Source organism: Nestor notabilis, unplaced genomic scaffold (assembly GCF_000696875.1).
Source record: "Nestor notabilis isolate BGI_N333 unplaced genomic scaffold, ASM69687v1 scaffold26098, whole genome shotgun sequence".
Lineage (NCBI taxonomy): Eukaryota > Metazoa > Chordata > Aves > Psittaciformes > Psittacidae > Nestor > Nestor notabilis.
In genome coordinates this window covers 1-22449 of record NW_009941848.1, presented here as the reverse complement: position 1 = coordinate 22449, position 22449 = coordinate 1, and the positions used below count along the sequence as shown (strand labels likewise).

General features: G+C 35.0%; 2 protein-coding genes across 2 annotated transcripts; both read right to left on the bottom strand.

Moving 5' to 3' along the window:
• Positions 1-486: 486 nt before the first annotated feature.
• LOC104401372 (sex-determining region Y protein-like) lies at positions 487-3731 on the bottom strand. The gene is made up of 3 exons (XM_010021104.1): positions 2962-3731; positions 2037-2147; positions 487-874 (listed from the first exon to the last, which is right to left on the bottom strand). The coding sequence occupies exons 1-3, from the start codon at positions 3729-3731 to the stop codon at positions 562-564; spliced, it is 1194 nt and encodes a 397-aa protein (XP_010019406.1). The 3' UTR covers positions 487-561.
• On the bottom strand, positions 3413-22307 carry DUSP11 (dual specificity phosphatase 11 (RNA/RNP complex 1-interacting)). The gene is made up of 10 exons (XM_010021103.1): positions 22213-22307; positions 21932-22008; positions 12450-12525; positions 8765-8896; positions 7775-7898; positions 6048-6108; positions 5898-5944; positions 5482-5557; positions 4404-4498; positions 3413-3885 (listed from the first exon to the last, which is right to left on the bottom strand). The coding sequence occupies exons 2-10, from the start codon at positions 21958-21960 to the stop codon at positions 3869-3871; spliced, it is 657 nt and encodes a 218-aa protein (XP_010019405.1). The 5' UTR covers positions 21961-22008; positions 22213-22307; the 3' UTR covers positions 3413-3868.
• Positions 22308-22449: the final 142 nt, after the last annotated feature.

Sequence of the window (22449 nt, the reverse complement as noted above, 5' to 3'; positions counted from 1 at the left end):
AAAAAAGAGTGTAAGTAGGTCAGTTCAGCTAATGGTACAGAAAATCTGGAATTACACTACAATGCTGCTGAGTTTGTAAGCAGCAATTCAGACTGCTATTTTCAAATTAAAGGATGAAGTGGACATAACTTTGTTTCATTCATTTTACAGTATTTTTTATGTAATCTCAGTGCTAGTTTACCTGATAGTGCAGTATTTTATTATGACTTTTGCATCCGGAAGTTACATACATTTTAAATAAATGTAAAACAAAAGACACAACTATAATCACTCAGAAAGTTGTTTGGTTTAAGGTACAGGATTCCAAGTTCACTAAAAGGAAGGACTACTTTAATTCCCTGTGTACTGAGACCTTGTCTCCAACTACACTTTAACAAATACACCCTAATAAATTTAAAGAACAAAACATCAGTAGAAGCTAATCTTACAATAGAGACCAGTTCTCTACTACTGAAATTTGCATTTTCCTGATGAGGAGGGGAAAAAAAAAATAAATTGGTCCACATACAACGTCAAACGTGTAAAATCAAGTCTAAGCTGAGTAAACATTGACCTTTTTATTCAGTACCAGTTGTAGCGATCTCTCGATGGTAAATCATAATGTTCTCCCTCTTCCTCTTCAGGTCCATAATCTAATGGCAGCCCATAATTGTAATCAACTGTTACAACTGGTAATCTTTTGCTTTGTTCCATCTCTCTGATAGTTTCACCTTGGAAAGGTTTTCTTTCATAGTCTATTGAACTATTGTCTTGGTGTACAGATGAAGATGGATGCATTGTTCGTGAAGAATATGGTGCAAATCTGTTTTTTCCTCTATTAAATTCATCTGAGGGATGCATTCTCCTATTGTCTTCAGGACAGTTTGGTCGATTACTGTAAGAAAAACAAATAAGCTCAATGAAAAGCTTAGAAATAAACCAGTTGTTTTATTGTTGGTGGCCACCATTAGAAATTAGTGTAACCTTGAAAGATCAATTCAGACTCTTACTCTTTTTTTTACCCCCTAAAATTAAAATCCTCTCTACTGGATGTTGCAAATTTGTTTATATTAATTTTTCAATTCTAGTGATTAAAATTACAGCTTTTTATAGTAAGTAACTCTACAAGAAGATGTTTTTTTTTCCAAGTGCTGTTTCTAATTAAAATTCCCTGTTTACTGAGAATTTATTTACCTAGGGGCTATTTTTGTTCCTGAGCTCATGTTTTCATTTTTGTGAATAATATGCAACAGTAGCTCTCTAGTACATAGTCTCAACAGGCAATAAAATGCTTTGGATTTATAGCTCCAAATATTTTAAGTATTAATTCTTCTGCAATTGGAGAATCACGCTCCTACAAAATACATATGGAAGAATCTACAAATGCATATACGGTACTTTTTGGTTTGAATTCCCGTTATTCTCAAGTATCTTACTTTGTACAATAAGTGGTGTATAAAGCTAATTCAGAACAATCTTTGTAATTTTAAAATCTTCTCCCTCACTGAGCCATAGATTAATTTAAGACTGGAAAGGATCTCTGGAACCACCTAGGGCCACCTGCTCAAAGTAGGTCTCATTTAAAGAATCTGTGCAGGGGCCATAACCAGCGGAGTTCTGCGTATCTCAAAGGATGGTGATTTCACAGCTGCTCTGGGCAACCTGTTTCAGTGTCTGACCTTCCTCACAGCAAAACTCATCAGCTTGTTATATATGGCAGTGAAGATTTAAATATAGCATCTGTATTTTGATTTTTTGCTTCCTAACAACAGCTTTTAGTATTTTTGTACTACATTAGCTTGAACTATGCTTGTCATGCCAATGACTTACATCAGGGGTTCTCGAACTATGTCATAATCACACTCAGCATAGACAGACCACAAATCAGCCACGTTATTTGCTCAGTGTTCAGATTCAATGGTTTAAACTACATTTAAGCAAAAGTATTAAGATCCATTTTTACACTGTGCAGTTAATTTGTATTTTATTTTTATGAACATGGGGGAATGTGAGTATAAGGATAAGTCAGAAAACAACATACAAAATCCAATATTTACCTGTAACTTCTGTTAAAGTCATCATTATCAGACCCATAATCTCTGTGAAGTGAAGGAGATGAGGAGAAAGGAGGTTCTGGTACATTTTCATGGGAAGAAAAAGACTGACTTCTGCAAATAAGCAAAAGAATTGCATGTTAAGAAGAGTACCAACAACTGTAAGCTTTGAAAATACATGTTTATTGAATGAGATAAAAATATTTTTACTTTTAATTAAAAGCTGCTTAAAATTTTAATAAAAACTATGACAATTGTATGAATTTAACACCTCAAAATAGTAAGCTTCATTGTAATGAAACCCTCTGTTTCAGCTGTACAATGGAAGAAATTAAATTGACATTTACTAGCAAAAAAAAATAATCTGAAATACTTTCCAAAATATTAAAAATATTTTGAAATATTATGTCAAGAGTCCAATAGGTTTACTAATAAGTGATATATGTATTTGGGAAAATATAATGCAAGATCAGAAGCAAAGGGATTTCTAACAAATTATTAACTCATGGAATAAACAAATGCAAATCAAACTTCCTTGTTGCATTACTGTTTATTGCTGTTTGGCCAAGGGCATAAATAAAATTTCATATCCTCTTCTGTCATGAGGATTGCTTTCTAAATATGTTTCTATAAAAAACAAAGTAGGACAGAGAGTTTTGTTTCAAGCTGACTCTTAAAAGGTAAAGGAAATGTATAAGCTTTAAAGAAGCACAACCTTCTAATTTAGGAAATACTGGCTTTCAAAGATGCAACACTCCTTCCGTAAGTCAAAATAAAAAGAGTTAATAAACTGATCATTTATATATGATTTTAAAAGGATGAGTAATTGTTTATTTTTTAAAATTAATTAATTTGACATTTAATTTAGAAGTGCTGAGGTTTATACTTTTAGTCTCTAAAGCAGTCTTACAGCTAAATGATGCTTTACCTGTCAGAACACCATTCATGTGGCAAGTCATCGTGACCTGGACGATCATGAAAAGGTCTTGGCCTTTGTCCATACCCTTTATCACCATAATCAAAATCTTTTAGCTGAGTCTGTTCCTGTATGTCATCATAAGGCTGATGGTCATGAAAAGGTCTTCGCCTTTGTCCAGGACCTTTATTATCATAATCTTTCTGTTGCATCTCTGTTTTTAAGTCATTGCGAGGCTGGTGATCATTGAAATGTCTCAACCTCTGCCCACGACCCCTGTTAACAAATTCAAAATCTCCCAACTGCACCTGTGGCTGTAAGTCATCATGTGACTGATAGTCATGGAAAGATCTTAGTCTTTGGCCAGGTCCTTTGTTGACACAATCTAACTCTTCCATCTGCATCTGAGTCTGAAATTCATCATGAGACTGGTGGTCATGGAATGGTCTTCGTCTCTGGCCATGGCCCCTGCTACCAAAATCAAAATCCTTTGACTGCCTGTCTTCTTGCAAGTCATTATGAGATGGACGGTCAGGAAAAGATCTCTGCCTTTGTCCATGACCTCTGTTAAATTCAGTGTCCCTTGATTGTCTCTCTGCCCGTAAATCATCATGAAACTGGTGTCCATGAAAGGGTCTCAACCTTTGTCCAGGTCCCTTGTTACTGAAGTCTGGGTCCTTCAGCTGAATGTCTTCTTCATAATCATCATAAAACTGGTGATCAGGAAAGGGTCTTTGCCTCTGTCCTGGTCCCCTATTGTAGTCCCAATTTCTCATCTGCATTGGTGCTCTTAAGTCATCCTGAGTCTGATGGTCATGAAATGGTCTTCGTCTTTGTCCAGGTCCCTTATTAATGAAATCAAAATCTCTCAACTGTATCTGTCCTTGCAAATCATCATGAGAGTGGTCATCATAAATTCTTAATCTTTTCCCAGACCTGTAAAGAAGTTTTTGTCTTAAAGAGACTATTGTAGCTACAAGTCATTAATGAAAACTTCTTTTTAACCAAGAATTGATGTAAAAAACATTGCAAACGTACCCAAGCTACTAAGAATCCAATTAAGTAAATTATAAAACTTTAAATGTCACAGTAGAAACTGTGACAAACATTCAACTGTAATTCTATAGTGCTCGTTAAACAGGCAAAACCAGTGATTCTAAATGAATAAAATGTAATTGCAGACTACTGTAAAATAAAAAAGGACAAGCAAAATAAAACTCTAATTTTTTCCAAGTGAACTAATTACTTACAGACTCCCAATAGCACACATTCCCTTTTTTCCCCCCTCAACTTTTCACTGTTTCACCAAATTCTATGAATTTATTTTGCATCAGTAGATTATACTTATAAAATCTTTTAAAATTTAGAATATCTCTACTATTTTTAATAAGAAACAATTATCTTCTCCCCTATGCGATTATTTTGGCTTTTTATTCAACGTTTCATCCTATTACCCTTGAAAATCTTCATTTGGGAACCGCTTTTTTTTATTGCATGTGGTGGGGGAATAATATCTTCATCTGAATCCCATACATCCATTCCAAGGTTACTAAGAAGAATAAATACATCTCATATAAGCTTCCTTTTTAAAACCATACTATTGAGAGAGAAAAAAAACCCAAAACCCCACATAAAAAATTATTCAGTTCAAAATGACAGAAATTTTTGCATGTCAAATTAAATTTACACATTCATAACTTAGCAAATTTTAATCTTGTAAATGTATTTGGGGAAGGGCTGCAGGGAAAGCAAAGACAATACCTAAACTTCATAATCTTGGAAAAACATCCTAAAGGATTTGAGACAAGCACCATACCTGTTAAAAAATCTGACAAGAGACTAACTTAATCATGCAAAGACTATGAAACAATGGTAGCAGTAAAACAAAGGGCATTTACTTAAACTAAAAATATGCAAATCAGTTTTTAAGTTTAAAATCAATTTACTGCTACAAGATATCATTGGTACAAATACTCTGGAAAATGTAAAGGTGAATATGATAAGCATAAAATTCTTACACACCAGGGACACACTACTATGAACAAAGGAGTTTCAGAACAATTTTCCACTTTCCCATCATTTTGTACTCCTAAAACTGGTGAGGGGTTTTTTTGTTTGTTTGGGGTTTTTTTTGGTTTTTTTTTTTTTGGGTTTTTTTTTTTTTAATATCTGGTTCTACCATGCCAACAACAGCTGGCAGATCATGTAACTTCTGAAGGTATCTTTGCAGCAGCTCCTTTCAGCTTATAATGAGAATACAGACTTGATACACTTGACAGAGTATGACAGAAGTAAACCAATGTTCAGTAGTAGTTGTCAAATTAGAAAAATCTTTTGAACCATATAAATTCAAAAGGTGAATGAAGTACATGCACTTCATGTTATTCTATCAGAAGTCTTACAATATATGTGTAGTTGCATATTAAAGGTTTAAGGTTAATTTTGGCTTATGACTGGAAGTGAACTTTTAAAAATATAAGCAGACATACTGGAAATGTTAAGCGTACAGCTAAAAGCTTTTGTTGTGTTTACCTTCTCATTGGTTGTGTTCTGAGATCTGTGAGATATACAAGACCATCCATGCGATGACCTCTAGCATCACCAAAAGCTAAGGAAAAAGAGATACAAGACTAATGAAATGTGCTCACACCAAGCTACAAAAACATAAAAGGCAAGTTTCTGTTCAGCATGAGATACTGAATTTCAAACAATTCAAACTTGATATTAATACTTAAGCAAGGTGGCATCACAGCAGCATTTTTTTTTAACACCTGAAACTAGTAGTGGTAGCAACCCATGAGTCAAACCCCTTCAAAACAAAAGAAAAAAATGTATTAAGTAGCTGAAACCTATTCCTACTATGCAGTCAATTTGCTAATGCTTGAGTATTGCCTCAAATAGAATCAACACTCAAATAAAATGTACCTTAGTTCAAACTGTATAAATACCTTGGATTGCTGCCTCCGGATCCCAGCCTTCAACATCTATAAGATACCTGAAGAAAAATATCATTATATTATCATCCCAAAGGGATTACAAATTAATATAAGGATACTATCTTTCGTGAGCCATGATCCCTGTCTTTACAGAACACTTACCTACATATAAGGTACCCAGTTCTATTAATTCCATTAGTACAGTGAACGCCGATGAGTTTCTCTATCAAAACGGAAACGAGAGTCTTTAATAGTTCAGAAATTGAAATTACTAAAAAATAAGAGCAAGACAAAAAAAAATAAAATGCTACTTTTCTAGGAAAGGCTACTACGATGGTCACAAAAAATGTTTATGAAAAGGGATGTAGGAAGCTTGTCAGTCTGTAAAACCAGAACTGAGATACTGGGATGAAGAACAACAATATTTAAGGTCAAAACTGGCGTAAGAATAAATATTAACTGAGAGTTTTAGGCTAGATTTTAGAAGAAAATCTTTAATTGTCAGAAGAAAAAAGTTGTAGCAGGGACAAAGTACTGACAGACAGTCAGCAAAATGTGACTTTAACAAATTCTTAAATGATAGAAAATACAACTGCTTGCCACAGACAGGACAGTTGTATTGCCATGTATGTCCTGACAATTCAGACACTAAAAAACCCCAACTTCTCAAAAATTATTTGTAAGAAGAATCTAAAATGAGGACAAGTTATGATGAGTAAATTAACATAAAAATGAAAGTTCTTCCAACTCTGAAGTTACATAAAACCTTGCCAAAATGGTTTTGCTAGCTAGAACTGCAGGTCTTCATCCAGGAACAAATTATTTCTGAGAATCAGAAATAACTAGATTCAAATACAGACTTGTTTGTTACAGGAAAAATCACTAGATCAAAACCAGAAGAAAACTCATAATCTCCAAGTAATTTCCCTAAACTAAAAAAGAACAAAGGAAGAATTTACATGCTAACTTCCTGAGCAAAGACAAAGGCTTCTTCTCATACCTTTTCAATTTCCCAGCACTTTTAATTCAGGCTCTCATACCCAAGATTTAGGTCAGATCTCCTTCACAAAACAGTGGATTATCCACAGCAAACACACAGGTTTTGCAGCAAAAACTCTGTGCATTTGGGCAGTTAATATCTCTACCTTCTCACAGAAAATGCCAAAGTAACCACAGCAAACAGAACGAAAAAGCTTGAAAGAATGGTCCTCCAATATTTGATGGACAAACAGCTAAAAATCTGCCTACAAAGAATCACTAGCAAAAAAAGTGAGAAGGTAAAAGCTACAACAGCGTGTGGCAAAATGAATGCAAATTTATTGACAGAAAGTGCCTTATACAGCAAGAACTGTACTATTGCATGAATACTAAGAGCAGAGCCATGCTGTGGAAACACTGATACTGACAGTAAAATGATTTTTAAGAACTTCTAGGATACGAAGGCAGTAATGACTCATGAATCAAAATACTGCTACAGCAGACTAAACGGACTTAAATTGCTTACACATATCAATGTCTAGTGTCACCAGAGAAACCCTGTGCTATTTAGAACACCCATAAATGGCTGGCAGCTACAACACTAAGCTGATGGTAGACAGTTTGGGTCAGACAGATGAAAGCCTTGTTGCAGTTACTTGGACATATACTCAAACATAATACTATTAGGAAGGGCATTTAAGTTACTAGTAATTTTTTGAAGACATGTTTTGAATGAAAAAAAGACATGCAGTGGTTCACATAATGTATCTTATTATGGCAATAAAGTGGAAAGTGCTATGGAAAGTCTGATATCCCTGGTGTTGTAAATTATCTATTGAAATTAATAAGTGATACAGTTAGCACTGAAATACAATTTATGGGGTTTTACAAAATAAGATGCTGATATTTACCATTTCCTGCATTTTCCCATAGGAATTTTCTGACCCATTTTTTGAACTGTAGGATAGTAGCATTATCGGGGACTTCAAGTCCAACAGTATAAAGTTTCTTATACTGCACACTTTTAGGTAAATCCTAGCAAGAAAAAAAAACCAAACAAACCAAAACAAAACAAAAAGGTAAGAAAATCATTGAAGTCTTGCATCAATGAAAAACCTTAAGTGGTATCTAACATAATGCCACTATAAAACAGTAGTTCAAATCCTGAGTAGAAACTGAAAACAATCTTGACACAATTCTATAGAGATACATTCTCATAAACTACCATTTACATTCCCACTTTGAACACCTGATCCTAAACAAAGAACTGTTTTTACAGAAGACTTACTTATCCTTGCTAATAAGGCAGAACATTAAGTAAAAAAGAACAGATTATTGTAATTTCTTTCTAACCCATTTTACAGTTACAAACATTTGTCCTTCCCACCCACAATCATATATATACTCTCATATTCACCCCCTTAATGCTTACAGCCCATGCACATTCAAAGATTAGCAGGCAGTTATAACACTATTTATCCTCCTTTTCAATAAAAGGCTGATAAATCACAACTGTTTGGTAAAAAATTTGCAATAAATTAAATAGTTTTAAAATGTACACTTTCTTAGTGGATTCCACAGAATATCAGTTAGAAAGAACTCAAGGAATAAATTCAAATGTCTTCAGGACACAGACTGTAAGTCTTTTGCACCTGTGCTATGATGCCCGACACTGAAGTCTTTATCCATTACTCTAAGTTACCATAATACAAATAAGCCACAGATGCAACTAGCTGGGAAAAGGAGTTATTTCCTCTGTGGAAGAACATCTAGTTTCTATTGGAGACACAAAATAAGTCTAGATGGCTTACTTGTCTATTCCAATGCAAGATAAGCAAATGCATAAATACTTCAAAACAAAGGTTGCAGTAACAATTTCATTTTGTTATTGTTTATATTACCTTAACTTCATAGTATCGTGTGGTATATGTTAAATCAATAATTAATCCAAGCTCCACATTTAGGGCTTTCATTGCAGCTATTAAGTCTTTTGGTGTAAATTTCTGGGTCGGGGTAAGCCTCTGGTTAATTGCCTACAAGGAAAATAGAAAATACTTATTTTCTTTTTAAGTTCTAATAAAAAGATATTTGTAGTATTCAGCTGTTTTAATTAGGACTAGGAAACATCAGTATTCAAGAGGGAATGCTTACAGTATCAGAATGACATCCATGTATTATACAGATACAAGGAACCAAATAAACAGAAAGCAAGAATTTGTTGTGTATTCTTACTCAGATAAAAATGCAAGAAAACGTGTGAGAATTTCCTCTTGTACCATGTTAATAAATATTTTTATAATAAGCACAAACTTGATAGACACAAATATCTTGCAAAAAGCAGCATGTATATACTGATTTTTAAGTAACTAAACATCAGCAAAAAGCAAAACACCATGATCAGCTTTCCCCAAACATACTTTATCCTATAGAGCAACACAAAATCAAGTGTATTTCACATAAACCATGAGAAGTTGCGATAAAAGAGTTAATTTCTTCTAAATGTTTTAACTTTCTCCCCACAAATGTGCAGACATTTTTATCCCTGCTTCATTTCTCAGCAGAGTGCACTTGCATGTCATTTAGCACCAGGAAACATTAAGTAAGACTGAGATGTGGTTACTAAGAAAGCTGCATGTTGGTGGGTAATGAATAATTAATTTCATTTGACAGAAACAGTGGGAAAAAGTGTTTACTTACCCTACTCTAGCTGTGTTTTTTTGAAATGTGTTCTTTACTGTAGATATGAAAATGCCTCATATATGCAAGACCGGATTTTCTTTGAATAGTGCACTAGTCCGCTGGGACAGCCTTCTGGCACAGGCTCAGCCACAACCAGTAAGACAGTGGCAAAAGATGCAGCAGTCTCAACCACCTCTCAATTCCTTTGCCAACAAGAAATTCAAGCAGACTGGACTCAGACTAATGGAAAGGAAGACAGCCACAGGCCACACACCTCTTAGAACCACAGATGGTACAGAGTAACTAACCATTCCTTCTTTTGACTCTATGGATTATAATCTAAGATGCTAGCATGCAGTTATCTCAGATCTAGAAACAGAGACAGGAAACCAAACTGAAGAATAAACAGCAGGACAGTCCTATCAAAGCTGGTATGTGATTAGGAAGCTCGAGCTAAAAAGAGTAGGGTAGAAAGCATATAAAATTATTCACTCCTATATATTTCAGATACTGATACACTGCTGAAGAAACAGTGGAGGTTGTTAAGATTCAAACAAAATGAACACAAATCCATTATCTCACCACTATTCAGCAGTAAATTTTAGTAAAATCTGAAACTGAACTTACTAACATATGCAACAGGTCTATGGTAGGATGTTGAAGAATTTTTCATTTTACTACGAAGTTACACAAACTGAGGTGGAACATAATTTACAAAAATAAAACATCTCTAAACATATTTCTTGATTGAGTAAACAGTTAAATGTGTTATGAAAGACTGTGTTTTGAAAGACTATTTTGAATTTTCTGAGAAACTCCTGCTGAGTATTCAGTAGTTTAGATATTTAATTGGGCTTTGAGAATGTGAGAAATCTGTATCAATTCTAAAATCCTTCTAATGGCATGGGAAAGAACTTGCCCAGACCTTATACTGCAGTGTTGCTGTTAGCATTACAATGATGATCTGAAAGGAAAGACAGAATATCCTTGCAAGTAAACCTGTGACCTTAAAGCCTTTATTAGCAGTACATCTACTGCTAAAACAACAACCCTTGAGCCTTGAAATACTGAAAATACGTTTGACCCTTTGGGTGAAATCACCAATCATCAATTTCCTAATAGATAGCAAAGAAGGAAGCTGCTACATACTTAAGAGGACTGTTCCACCAATTTAATAATATGACTTCTGACAGACTCCGGCAAATCAGGTCTTCAGCATTTCTGGACAGATTTACTGACTTCCACCATCTTTGCAAAGACATCACAGTACACATTTTATATGTATTCTGCCAGAAACTCCATGAGCTTCAAGCACACAGTCTCTGGCAGACTTGTAATTTCTGTATCTTGCACAGTTGACACTGAACAAACCAAAGGGACAGAAATGTTACGTTTTGCTTTCTTGGGTACCAGACTTTGTATCTGGCCAAGCTGAAAGACAGCTTCCACTGAAGAAGGATCTATGTCCCAGCAGGACTGGAAGTAAGCAACACACTGACATAGAGTGCCTACTTATAGTATTGTTATAAATGTTCTCTGCCCTTTTAATGATCTCTGGTGGAGCTCCTTCCAGACTACCACAGAAGCTGCAGCGAAAAGAGTAAAGTTTCACTGAAATTTGCAGTGGCAGGGACAGCAAATGGGAAACACATACACTGAAGAAATCCTGCGTGGAATATTGCATCTATGCAAAACACTGGTGCTGGATCAAGTGGAATTACAGGAGCTTATGATACAAAAAAATCTCTCAAATACCCCAATAGCAAAGAAGCTAGTTATAAATCTACTGAATTTCATATTCACTTCTAGATCTGTTCACTGATGGTCTTTGTAAAAACACACACAATTGTATAATCCATCCATGGAGAATATGAATCTCATGTGTGAGATTCTTGGTGTCAAAGGAACCAACCATCATAATAAAGCTGCAAAAGCATCTGCAGGAAGCAGAACTGAATGATGACTGAAAACATAACGGGCACTAATATACCCAAAACCCCAAATTTTGTGTCTATGAATACTAGACTGCAATCTGTAGACAACAGCTTAGACAGACTATTTACTCTTAACTGCTAAGGTTATGTCTAGCCACTAAACTTTAAAAGAGCTTATTAGCTTCTACTTCCTGTGTTTCTGAAGCAATGACATGGAAAAATTTATACAGCACTTGTGTTAATTTACATAGAAGGACAAATTTGCCCTATTTAACCTATGCCTCAATTCCCAAAACAACTGAAGAGTTTAAAGACAGCCTTCACATTCTGTATTGTCACAAAGAATTAAACAACCTATTTTATAGATTAAGACAGCACTCCATGTTAGTAACAATCTAAAGGAAGCACTAAGACATTAATAAATCTATGAAGACTTCTTTTTTAAATATACTGCATTCCTCCAGATCACTTAAACTTTTTGCTTATGAAACTGGTACTCTGAATTCTGTCACTTTAAAAGTACTGCAGTGGCTGGTATCCTTTAGTGAGTATTCTTTAATGAGTGCTTCAGTTCTGTAAAATTGTATTTTGGATTACATTGCCTAGATTATTATTAATATCATAACCCCTTCCATACAATTTTCATAACAACAGTCATGAAAAGATATTAAATGGGATAATGAATTTAGGCCACTTACTAGTGATCAAATGAATTGTGCTGATTGATTAGAGATTTTATGATTTTAAAAAGATAAATAAAAAGAGTAACACCAAATACAAATTTTAAAAGAAATGGAAAAAATATAGAATATTATGTAAAAAAAGCCACTAGTAGATGACTGGAAGGGCTAAATTTGAATAAAATTATTTTACCATAAAACTTTCCTGAAGTTTGCATAAATATTCATGCTATTCTTCACTACATTTGTACTATATCTTATAGAACAAATCTGTAGTTACTTTTTATACATACCCCTTTTAAAGGTACTTTGAATGCAATAAATCTAGTTCCTGGTATAGGCTGTCCAACTGGTGTCAAACTCCGCCATCTGTAATGAAACAAATATTTATTGTAAAATATCTCCAGATGACATGATCCAACAGACGAAACCCACACCTTCATATAAAACTTAAAAAAAAATAAAAAATAAATTCCTCTTGAAATTGAAATTGTGGTAAAATGAAACACATAAAAAGCATGCTCCTTTAAAATTATAAGTTTTTTCAAACTATGTGAATTATCTTACAAGTACATACTTTGAATATAATAGTTATTTCAAACTTCTGCAAGAAAGATATGATAGTTGTATTTTTTCCTAGGATGGCCATGCAACTACTATCATAATATATTAACATTTAGATTTCCAAACAGGAGGATCAAATAGTTCCTAGAATTCCCTGAGCACATAACCAAGCAATTGTAACTGATGTGCATGAGTTTGAAAATATGACCAATTCAAGCCTGATATGCAAGTAAAATATTTTTTAAAATCCATCTTCCATCAGTAACCTGCCTGCTTCTCCAAGAAACTAAGATCTTTTTAGGAGAACTATAAAAATTTGTTATTATATATTTGAATAAAAACAATAGATCAGCATTATTTTGGGATAACAGAAACAGGGAGTTGTTTGGAAGTCTAAAGTCAGGAGCCATGATAAAAAGAATATTCTCCTTAGAGCACCACTACAAAGAAAATACTTCTTAGAGACAATGTGCACGATTGCTGTTATCAGACAGTAGAATTAAGTCCCCAAATCTGCAATTATTCCATGAAGTGGTTTCAAGGTATCATCAGGACATTTGAAAACAGTCTTTTTCCTTCCTTCTTCTTCAAATTCCAAAAAATTCCGCTCCTCTGAATGTTAAGACAGCATTTACGACCAAGTGGCACCAATGTAAAGCAAAGCACATGAGTCAGGTTCAACCAGTCAAAAAGTATTGTTCTATTGTAATTGGTGGAAACTTTTCAACTTGGCAAAATCAAACACCTTTAAAAAGTTATCACAGCCTCACATCAATCACTCGACGATGAAATGCAAAATTTACTTCCAGTAAAAATACAAAGCTGCTAGATTTTGCAAATGCATTTACTCTGTAATATGCTGCTTTTTCAAGAAACATTCTTGACTGAACTTTCTCTTTGTATTTTGAAAAATACAGAGAATATTCCATCACATCAAAACTTAGCAAAAATCACCTACTAATATGAAGATTTGTTACAACAATCTAAAATACTAGTAATTCCAAAACCACAAAGAACTGGTATTCACAAGTTCTACATTGTACTGAAAAAAACTCTTGATACCACATTTCAGATATTTCAGGTTTTTAAAAAAGTATGAAAAGCTTGACCTGAAGAGGAAAACAAGTTAATCAGCAGATTAGTTTTACCTTCAAAGAGGTAACTTACTAAATTTAGGACTTTTATTTCTTCTCATGTGAGGACAAATTATTTCTATGACCTCAGAAGATGCAGATGGATGACTTAAAATCTACATAGAGTTCTTCCATTTTCACCTCAACTGTTAAGATGCAAAATACTTTTTGTAAAAGTCTTTAACACTGGTGCCCATTCACTTACAATTTTGTGAATTAATGCTTAAATTAATCTCTCCCTTTAAAGGGAGTACCCAACAGCCTCTAGATTCCTTTCTGATTTCCACAGAACCACATAAATTATAAAATAAACTGAATACTCCATTTTAAAGTAGTCTAACCACTGAACATTTTCCTTTGTTCGCAATTCCCATATGGGACCATAACGAAAACTAAATGTTGGCCAGCAAAATGCTCAATAAAATATGCATAATTGTTCTTGTCATTGTATATAAATAACAACATTACCATTCGTAGATGCTTGGAAGTAGCAAGGGAAACACAGCATGGTAACCAGAAGGATAATTGAGACTTAAAATGTAGACTTACAAATGCTTAGTTTAATGGATAACAAATGAAGTAACAAAGGAGTAATAGTAACTCATCATTAGGAAGGCTGTTGCAAACAGCTGTCACATAGCAGACTGATACAAGATGAGAACCTGTAAGGGCAAGCTAGAGATTAAATCACTAAGAGATGTTTGAAGTAAAACCTTTTACTAAATCCTAAATTATTGCAGAAACTTTATACTTCATAATTGCAACGAGCAAACAAAACCAGTCTCCTACTTCATGTATTTCCTTAGCTTAGGACAGTTGAATAAAGGGATAAAAAAAAAAAAAAAAAGAGCATATTCTCAATCACTGTAGTTTGAAAAGAATTACTCAAAAAATTACAGATTGGGTGTTACAGAAGAAAAGTGTTCTAACTTGAGAGGTCTTCCTAAGTGAACTTTTAAACTTCTAAACTTTGGAGTCTGGTAGTTGTATACAAGCTGTAAATTATAAAAACAAAAATTTCAGACTATGTTCCATTTATTCTAGTTTTAGATAAACTGTATGTGAGTCGGTTAAGATCACAAACAGTGTAAGAGGACTGAAAATATTACCGAAGCTAACAAACTTCTTTAAACTTCAACATTATGAAGTATCTTAGTTGCAAGAAGTGCTCAGTTAAAAATTACTAACAAAATCCACAGGATAAACTGTGATATCTGCTCTGTGCATATTTATCTCATTCACTTCATCTTAGAAAGGTATTAAATGCTGTGAACCTTCTTTAGATGTATATTTAATCTGAACTACTGTTAAAATTAATTACAAAGTCAGGTTTAATACCAGCTTCTGCGTCTTGCTAATTCACGTAACTCTGGAAATTACATGCCTTTATTAAAAAAAAAACAACCAAACAAAAAACCCCTAAGGAAATAATACTCCTGCTTTTGTTCTTACACTTCCAAATACAATTAGAAAATGGATTGTACCTTGAGATATAGAAACTAATGCAGCAAATGCTGTCAGAGATAAACCAAACAAGAATACAGTATTTTTTCTTCCACCTAGTTCAATTACAATTTGCTATTATCTCTACCAATAAAATGTATGAAATGCTTTACAAAAGTAGGATTTGACAGCCAGCCATATTCACATACATATGTTTAGAAATATTTTGAAGGAAGGCAGAAGTAAAAAAGTCCCAACCCAAAAAGACCAATTACCTTATGTAGCAAAAGTTTAAAAGATGCCATAAATTATAAATTCAGCTATTTTTTAACCTGCTTTCTCATGCAAAACCATGATTATCATAAATACAAGCAATTAGGAGCCAGTAAGAAATGATCTTTTTTTAAAGGCCTAAAAATCTTATTTTCTGTAATTATCATGTAAAAACAGCTTTGTAAAACTTCCGACCTTTTTTTTTCAGATTAAGAGATTGACAGGACAATGCAGCAGGATTGCACAGCTTGTTGTCAGACATTAATAGAGTTCAGGTTTTTATTCTCCTGTATTTAAAGCTGTTTAAATCCTTCCAGAAATAAATCTGCATAATCAGCAAGAAACTTGAAAGCTGCTGACATTTCTATGGTAGAAAATAAACTGAAGGCGCTCTTCATCAAAATATATAAAGGGTATGTATTCCATGTTAGCTTTAAAATTGTATTTAAAAAGGAAATGTCAGCATACTGCTGAACTAAAATTTATCTCAAACTAAAACCAGTAGAAAAAGTAGATTTAAATTAAGCAAAGGTCAGTTAAGGAAATTAATTCATATTTGTTCTGTTGACAACAAAGGAATCTGGTTGGGAATTATAGGTGACAGGGACTAAAGAAAGTAAAACTCTGACAGAAAGGCAGAAATGACCAAAGAAAAGTGAGCAACAGGTGGCCACATAAGCAGGAATTTCATCAGCAAAGGCTGAAATACACACTTTAACAAGTATGAATGAGAATTGTGACACATTATTTCTGCCCTGCTTGAATGTAAGTAACAGAAGAATGGCAGCAGTCAAAGGTGTTAATGCAAGACTTGGCACTGTCATCATTCCTGTACTGATGACTAAAAGGTAACCAAGGCTTGAGCAAAACACAAGCTGGATATGAAGCAGCTGAAAAGATGGCAAGAAGTTTCCTGGAAGAGGCAGTGATACCCTACTGAGACACAGACATGAAATTTATTTCTATGTCTAGAAATAAATCTAGGCCGTTGCATCGGATACCTCTGGCCATAGAACCAATGGCATTCACATTAGAAAGATGCTGTAGTAAGAATCTAAAATGGAATTGTGTAAATTCAAACAAACACTGCAGCTTCCCAACACAAATAATAGTCAGAAGAGGCATCTCCAGAAGAAACTCAAGTCTGAGAACTTCTCTACAAAATGCTATGGTTGTCAAATTACAGATAATCTAGGTCAGCACGCATAAAGCAAATTATCATCTTAAAATCTCTGGTATTTCTGGTCCTTTCACAAAACAAACTCCCTTTAGAATCTCAAGAAGTGTGTTAAAAGAAATGCAAATCAAACTCCTAAGTTCGCGCTAGAACAGCTTTTATGGGGCCAATGTAGTAATTACGTTTTTTCTGAACTTTAAACTACCCAAAGCCACAAAACCCCCCAAATTTTGCATGTTCAAACAGAAAAGTAATTAAGAAACTACAGCACCTAAATAAAAAGTGACATGTTGCACACACAATACATTTTCAATTACAGCTTTATTTTTTCTAAGTTTTCAAACAAGTAAACAATCCATGGACTACATGCAGATCAAGACCTGAAAGTCAACAAGACATACATATTAACCAATTATTTTACTATTTAGCTTTTGCAGTTCCCACTTCCCTACCATGTTTGTCTTCATCACTGCTCAACTACCATCAATTACCTTAAAATACAGGCAGAATTTTGCCTGCCATTCTAAATAAAAAAATTTGCTTCTGGTTGAGAAAGTGTTGAAATGAAACTAAAACAATAATTCTCCTTTCCCTCTAAAATTTATGTGATGTTTGAATGAATTCCTGTTAAATACAATTATTACTGATACTACAGACTCCAGACAGCTAATCTGTTAGAGGTTTTTAAGTCTAGTTTATATGAAAATGTATTACTCTGCTTATCCTTTTTAATTTAAATTAAAACCAAGCATGTTTTATTGTCTTTTTCTTTAATCTAAACATTTCTGAGATATTCAGTAAAACAACAGAAAAGAAACTAGCTTCATGCATCCGAGTAAAAGTTTTCAAGATATGTGACCTAGATTAACCCATGAATCCAGCAGCCATATGCTTTGTGATCTAGTGAAATGGCCTCTGTTCCAGGAAAAAAGGAAAAAACAAATGGCAACAAAACCTTAAAAAACCCACCACTTCTAAAAAACAATCGGCTCCAAAACCAAACAACTGAGCATTATAAACAGGGCCTGCACAGCACCCTCCAGCTTCAAGCAGGATAAAAGAAGACATTACAGAAATGTCCATGATAAAGACAAGCTTACAGTAAATTTGAATAAGGCAAAATTCAGTGTTCATTCTGAAGCCTCTTCAGTTAAGCTCAAAGGTATGCTGAACACCAAAATAATAATCCAAGCAAAGAACACTGCAATAGCTATATTTTGCATACATCTTGCTAATAAAAAAAAACAACAAACAAGCAAAAACGTGATAGCAAAGACATTTATGTAAGTTTTGAAACATACAAAACTATGTATCAACGAATGGCAAAATATTTATTTTCTCTATTTTTTAGAACAAAAATAGTATGTTTCACATAAAGATATTATCTACATTTTTAAGGGCAAGCTACACAAGAGAGCTACTAAGTAACTCATAGGTACCATACAACAGAACCACTGAATTGGAAATAATTTGAAAGTTTAATGTCTCAAGTTTGTCAGATCTCAATGACAGAGTTACACAAAAATACAGAGCATGGCAAACTGTCAACAGATACCCTACAAACTCTTTATGGCAAGCACTGGTCTTTCTAAAGCCTAAACCCACTTTAAACTGCATATGAAACTGATGTTTACATTAGTATATGCTAAAAAAAGGAATAAAAATCCCTGTACTGTAATACCTATACAGAGTAATTGTGATATTTTTCCGTATTATTTTCCAAGCAGCTTCCATACCTCTATAGACACACATTCAATACTACTCTGTTGAAGAAAAGACAGCTGTGCAAAGACCATGACATGCTATCAAGACAGAACACATACTGAACAGGTCAAAAGCAGAAGGAATAGAATATAGCTCTTAATCGTATGTTAGTACATAGATTTCTCACTTTGCTTTTTTCATCCCCTGGAAGTGGGATTCAAGTAAGTCCTAGCTTGTAAAAAATAATGTGGATATAAAGCACGTGACAAAAGTTTCCTTACTGTGTCAGGAAGTAATTGCATAGCTTTGTATTTGTGGTGGTGTCTTGTAACACAAGATATGGGCCTTCAACATTTACAGTAATGTTGTAATTAGTTGGGTATTATAAGAATATATAAGAATATATAAGAAATTTCTCTCCATCCCACACTTTTAAGTGCAAGTGCTCTATGCCTGATGGTAAGTGGCACTTTTACTTTGCAAATAAACTCTCATCTTATGGTAACCATCCTCACCCATCCACCCTTGAACATGCACAATCAGTTCTGCCACAGTATTTAATGTTCCTGTCTAAACGAAAATGCTGATGCTTTTACGTCTGCACAGGAAAAAATCAGTTAAACAAGTATGCTTATAGTGCATAGGCAGAAATAATTCAGCTTTGTCTTTATAATAAAAAGATCCCACTGCTGGTATTTTTTTATACCATTCAAAGGCAACAGGCAAGGTGATGTTTCTGCAGATGCTTTTCAGAACTGAATCCAAGTTTACGAAATTATACCCACAGCAGGATTTTGAATGCTGAAGCACAAACATATATAGATCTGTAAAAACATCATAGTATTTTATGCCTGTTTCTTATGTAACTTGAACTCTTTTTACTGGCTGGTTCTCCATTTAAAACATCATAGGGTGTAACTACTGAAGGACAATATCATTTTAGAAACTGTGAAGAACCATAACTTGACTCCGTGGTGGAAATGGCATTGCAAGCTGTCACTTGAATCTCTTTCTTACACTGATGTCTCACTCTGTAACAAAATTACTTCTCCAGCACTACTTTCTAGGATTGAGACTACAATGGACACTGTACACCTTAGCTCTGCTCCTAGATACTAGACATTACTGAGAGAAAAGAAACACTTTTAGCTATGAAGGAACACAGGAAGAATGTATCTTGCTTCCAGTGCACCCCCTTCTCTCACTGCTGGAGCAAAAGATGGTGCAAATACCATCAGATCAAACATTCACTTAACCCAAACATGGGTTAGGTGACAGAGTGGGCTAAGAAGAACAAGCTACAAGACCAACAGTGCAGATCCAGTGGCAACACTGGCAATTAGTAACACTTTGGTATAACCTTAAATACACCCAAAAGTGCTGATATGTAGTAAGGTTGTGCGTTGCTATAGCACAACCCTTACATAAAGACAACTTTAATTATGTTGCAGACAGTACTGTAAAAGGCAATAGTAATAAGCTGACCAGTTGAAAAGAAAATCAATATTTCTTGTTTAGTTGCACTATTCCTAACTACTTATAACTTAAATGAACCTCAAAGTTATTCTATTGCTTTAATTAGTGGAACCGAATTTGGATTGGGACTGTTAAGAACTGTACAGAGTTGAAGCAGTAACAGATAACCTAAAAGAAGTCTGTATGTAGTGTGACTTTCTTTGGTTGTCAACCGTAATGTTTCTCTTGCAGTATCATTAAAAACAACACAGTTACTGTTAGATTTCTTGCTGTTACAGTACTGTGATACGATTGAGATAGTACTTCCATAGTATTCTACCATCTAGACTGGTCCTTATGCTATAGTGTATCACAGTCTCACTTCTGCCAACAGCTATTTCTGGGGCCAGTAAACTGCATGTGCAGGACATCTAGGTTAAAATTAGTTTTTCTTAAGTCCTCTTCCAGGATTCACTGCTATTTTTTCCTAGTGTACTAAACTAACCACAGTGAAAGACTACAACATATTGTGCTAGCACAAGGATGACATCAATGTATTTCTGCATGAGATCGGGAGACTGACAATTCCTTAAAATCCTTTACTGCCAGAACCCCAATACTGTAGACGTCTGGCCTGATTTGTTAGTATTATCAGAAAGTGAGTTTTTGGAGAAGCTGAAAGCACTTCAGTATCATGAGCTCTGTCACATGGTAACACAAACTTCATAACCAATTATTCCACAGCAAATGTTTCTCTCCGTGAAAGATACACAGCTATTAGTTTCCAATCAGAAGCCAAAGTACAGTCCAGTGCTTCGTCCATACTTAAGAAATGCATGTAGCCTAAAAGCTGTTCCAGTTCAAATGCAAGGGGGAAAAAGAAGGGAGAAATAAGCACTTGATTCTCTATGTTTTAGTAATAATCTCCCAGAATGGCAAAAACAAGGACAGTTATTCTTTCAGGCTTTCTGCATTACTGTTTGCAAACCTAACCCAGGTTAGCTCAATTTTGTCCAACTTTAACTGAAATTTCATGGAAACTTTCAGAGAAAGACAAACTTAAATAGCTTTTCTGAAATTTTATTCTAATTTTAATCCCTGAGCTGGTCAGCTATGAAAACAAACTTCTAAATTTCTTGCAGTTACTTTAAAAATTTTTTTTGTTTCTATTTATTGCTTTTAGGACAACATATTCTGCAGGAAATCATGCTTTTTGTATTTTATTGTTCCTCCTCAGAAGGTTCTTAAAAGACCTATTTAACATTTGCCCTGGAACCAGGATAACGTCAACCTTGCCTCAAATAATGTAAAAACTGCAAGTTTCTGTCCCATAACAGTGTGCCTTTGTACCTCAGCACACTCTCCTACCCAAGAAGTTTGTACTGATGTCAGCAGTAACACATGGGTTAAACTTCTAAACTTGGACTTCCTTTTTCTTCTTCCCAGTAGAGCTGGAGAATAGAACTGTATCTGTTTTAAAGGAGATCATTCTGTGGTCCCCCTATGCACTCCCAATCAAGGCATCAAAAAGCCTGTATAATGCCATTTGGGGCTTTTTATTATTTTTTATATTAATTATTAAAACAGTTTTGTTATCCTCTTGTTAAAAACAAAAGTGATGGGTATTTTCGGACCTGAATCCATAAAAACACTCCTTGATCACATGCATGCAACCACCTGCTCCCATCTTATCAGCTCTTCCTCTACTCCTGGTAGCAAGCATGTGAGTACTCAGAAAGATGGGACTACTCCCCATTTCCCCAGTGTATGTATCTGGGGGTAAGAAGGTTAGGAAGAAGGCACTGTGTTTGGCTGATGAAGGAGAAGTGTTCACAGACAGGTCGGAGCATTATACTCACCTGGGGGATGAAGGGCTGGGTTGTTCCTGTCTTGGAGAAGATACCTACCTTACCTCGCTGTAGGTGGTGAAGATGTTTGGCAAGAAAGTGCCTGGGGCAGTCAGTGCCCCTTCTCTGTGGGCAGGACTGTGCCCGCTCCTGCCTCTTGATTAGTGAGGGATACTTACCCATCGGGGATAGTATTCTTCTTTACCATGCTGAAAGCAGGAGCAGGCAGAGCAGGAGACAGCGGTGAAAGTGGGCACTGCAGCAAAGGAGAGAGAACCGCGCAGTTAACACGGTGCTAATCTCTTTCTCCATCAGCGGGCCTTTTCACAGGGCTGAGTCTCAAGTAAAATAAACCAAGCAGTCAGCTGGGGCTTGAAGCCATCCTGAAAAAGTTCTGCAGCTTGCATGCTAGCCTATTTTCTCCACTGCTACAGCACAACAAGAGGGAAATAGAACTCACCTCTCCTCTCCAGGAGATCAAAAGAAACCGAGAGGAGAGGCAGCAGGTTTCTAACTCTAGCAGCAGCGCTGCAGGGACGAAGATCTTCCTGGCAGCCCCTTCCGTCCCTCTCCTGTGGTTCGGAGCAGTCTGTTCTGCCCTTGTGCTCCCACAGCTAGAACTCGTCTCAATGAGAAGCTCCAGGCAGCTGCAAGAGGCGATGCCGGCACCTCAGCAACGGAAGAACCATCACCTGCC

Bases quoted from the DNA above. Each gene is read 5' to 3' on its own strand.
- DUSP11 (XM_010021103.1), bottom strand. From the start codon at position 21,960: ATGGTAAAGAAGAATACTATCCCCGATGG. The intron at 12,526-21,931 runs GTAAGTATCCCT...GTTTCATTACAG, and splicing joins AAGAATACTATCCCCGATGG to ATGGCGGAGTTTGACACCAG. The intron at 8,897-12,449 runs GTATGTATAAAA...TTTTCCTTGTAG, and splicing joins TCAAAGTACCTTTAAAAGGG to GCAATTAACCAGAGGCTTAC.
- LOC104401372 (XM_010021104.1), bottom strand. From the start codon at position 3,731: ATGCAGATGAGAAATTGGGACTACAATAGGGGACCAGGACAGAGGCAA. The intron at 2,148-2,961 runs GTAAAGCATCAT...GCTTATTTGCAG, and splicing joins CATGAATGGTGTTCTGACAG to AAGTCAGTCTTTTTCTTCCC. The intron at 875-2,036 runs GTAAATATTGGA...TTTTTCTTACAG, and splicing joins GACTTTAACAGAAGTTACAG to TAATCGACCAAACTGTCCTG.